This window comes from Numida meleagris, unplaced genomic scaffold (genome assembly GCF_002078875.1).
Source record: "Numida meleagris isolate 19003 breed g44 Domestic line unplaced genomic scaffold, NumMel1.0 unplaced_Scaffold490, whole genome shotgun sequence".
Lineage (NCBI taxonomy): Eukaryota > Metazoa > Chordata > Aves > Galliformes > Numididae > Numida > Numida meleagris.
The window spans coordinates 37,063-38,155 of record NW_018364706.1 but is presented as its reverse complement, the minus strand read 5'-3'; the positions used below and the strand labels follow the sequence as shown (position 1 = coordinate 38,155).

Sequence of the window (1,093 nt, the reverse complement as noted above, 5' to 3'; positions counted from 1 at the left end):
CCCCCCGCTCAGTGGCTCTGGATGCAGGAGGACCCCGGCGCCCTCCCGCCGCACGGCGGCGCTGTCCCCGCCCACCGCTCCTTCCCCTCGCCACGTGACGCTGCTGTGTGACGTCATACGGCGCGACTCCCTCTCCCTCCGTTCTCGTTTCGGTCGCGTTTGGGCCGAGCGCGCCCCGGGGATGGAACCGGAACCGGAATCAGAACCGGAAGCGGCGGCCTCCGGGGCTGTCGGTGAGGGAGGGGCTATGGGAGGGGCACCGGGAGAGGGATGGGGCTAGAGGAGGCGGGGGGGGGGGCTGGCGGTGATGGGGTGTCCCGGTAACGGGATGTCGTGGTGCCCGGGGGTCCCTTTAATGAGGGTCCCAATGATTGGGGTCCCGGTAACTGAGAGCTGTGGTACCTGGGGGTCCCGTAGAAACGGGGAACCGTTAACTGAGCTCCTACAGACAGCGGTCTCAGCAGCTGAGGGTCCCGATGATTGGGGGTCCCGTTAATGAGGGTCCCAGTAACTTGAGAGTCCCAGTAAGGGGTCTTAGAAACGGAGGGTCCCCGTAACCAAGGGGCCCGTTAACGAGCAGTCCCACGAACTGGGGGTCCTGTTAACCAGGGCTCCCTTGAACTGGAGCTCCCAGTACCTGAGGGCCACGTGACCCGGGGGTCCCACGACCCGAGGGTCCCAGTACTGGTGTCCCACTAACGGAGGGCCCGACTAACCCACGGTCCCGGTACCTGGGGGTCCCATTAACGGAGGACCTCAGTAACTGGAGATCCCGCTGACCGGGGCTCCCGGTACCTGGGGGTCCCACTGACCGGGGCTCCCGGTACCTGGGGGTCCCACTGACTGGGCCTCCCGGTACCTGGGGGTCCCACTGACCTGGGGTCCTGGTACCGGGGGTCCCGCCAGCAGCGGTGCGCGTGTTCCTGCCCGATGGCTCCGTGGTGCCGCTGGCGCTGCCGCCCCCGGTGCTGGGGCTGACGGCGGCCGTGCTGCTGCGGTGCCTGTGGGACACGGCCGGGCTGGGCCCCGAGGGCTGCGCCGCCATGGCCCTGTGGCTGGTGTCGGGGCTGCTGGGTGAGTCGGGGGAAGAGGT

General features: G+C 68.7%; 1 protein-coding gene across 1 annotated transcript in view; it reads left to right on the top strand.

Annotated features, from left to right (window-relative positions):
- Positions 1-11: 11 nt before the first annotated feature.
- FRMD8 (FERM domain containing 8) overlaps positions 12-1,093 on the top strand; it is a gene marked incomplete in the record, with an annotated part of 7,361 nt that continues 6,279 nt past the window's right edge. Inside the window, 2 exon segments of the mRNA XM_021383696.1 lie at positions 12-233; positions 907-1,074. Of these exon segments, the coding sequence (XP_021239371.1) occupies positions 182-233; positions 907-1,074 (220 nt within the window).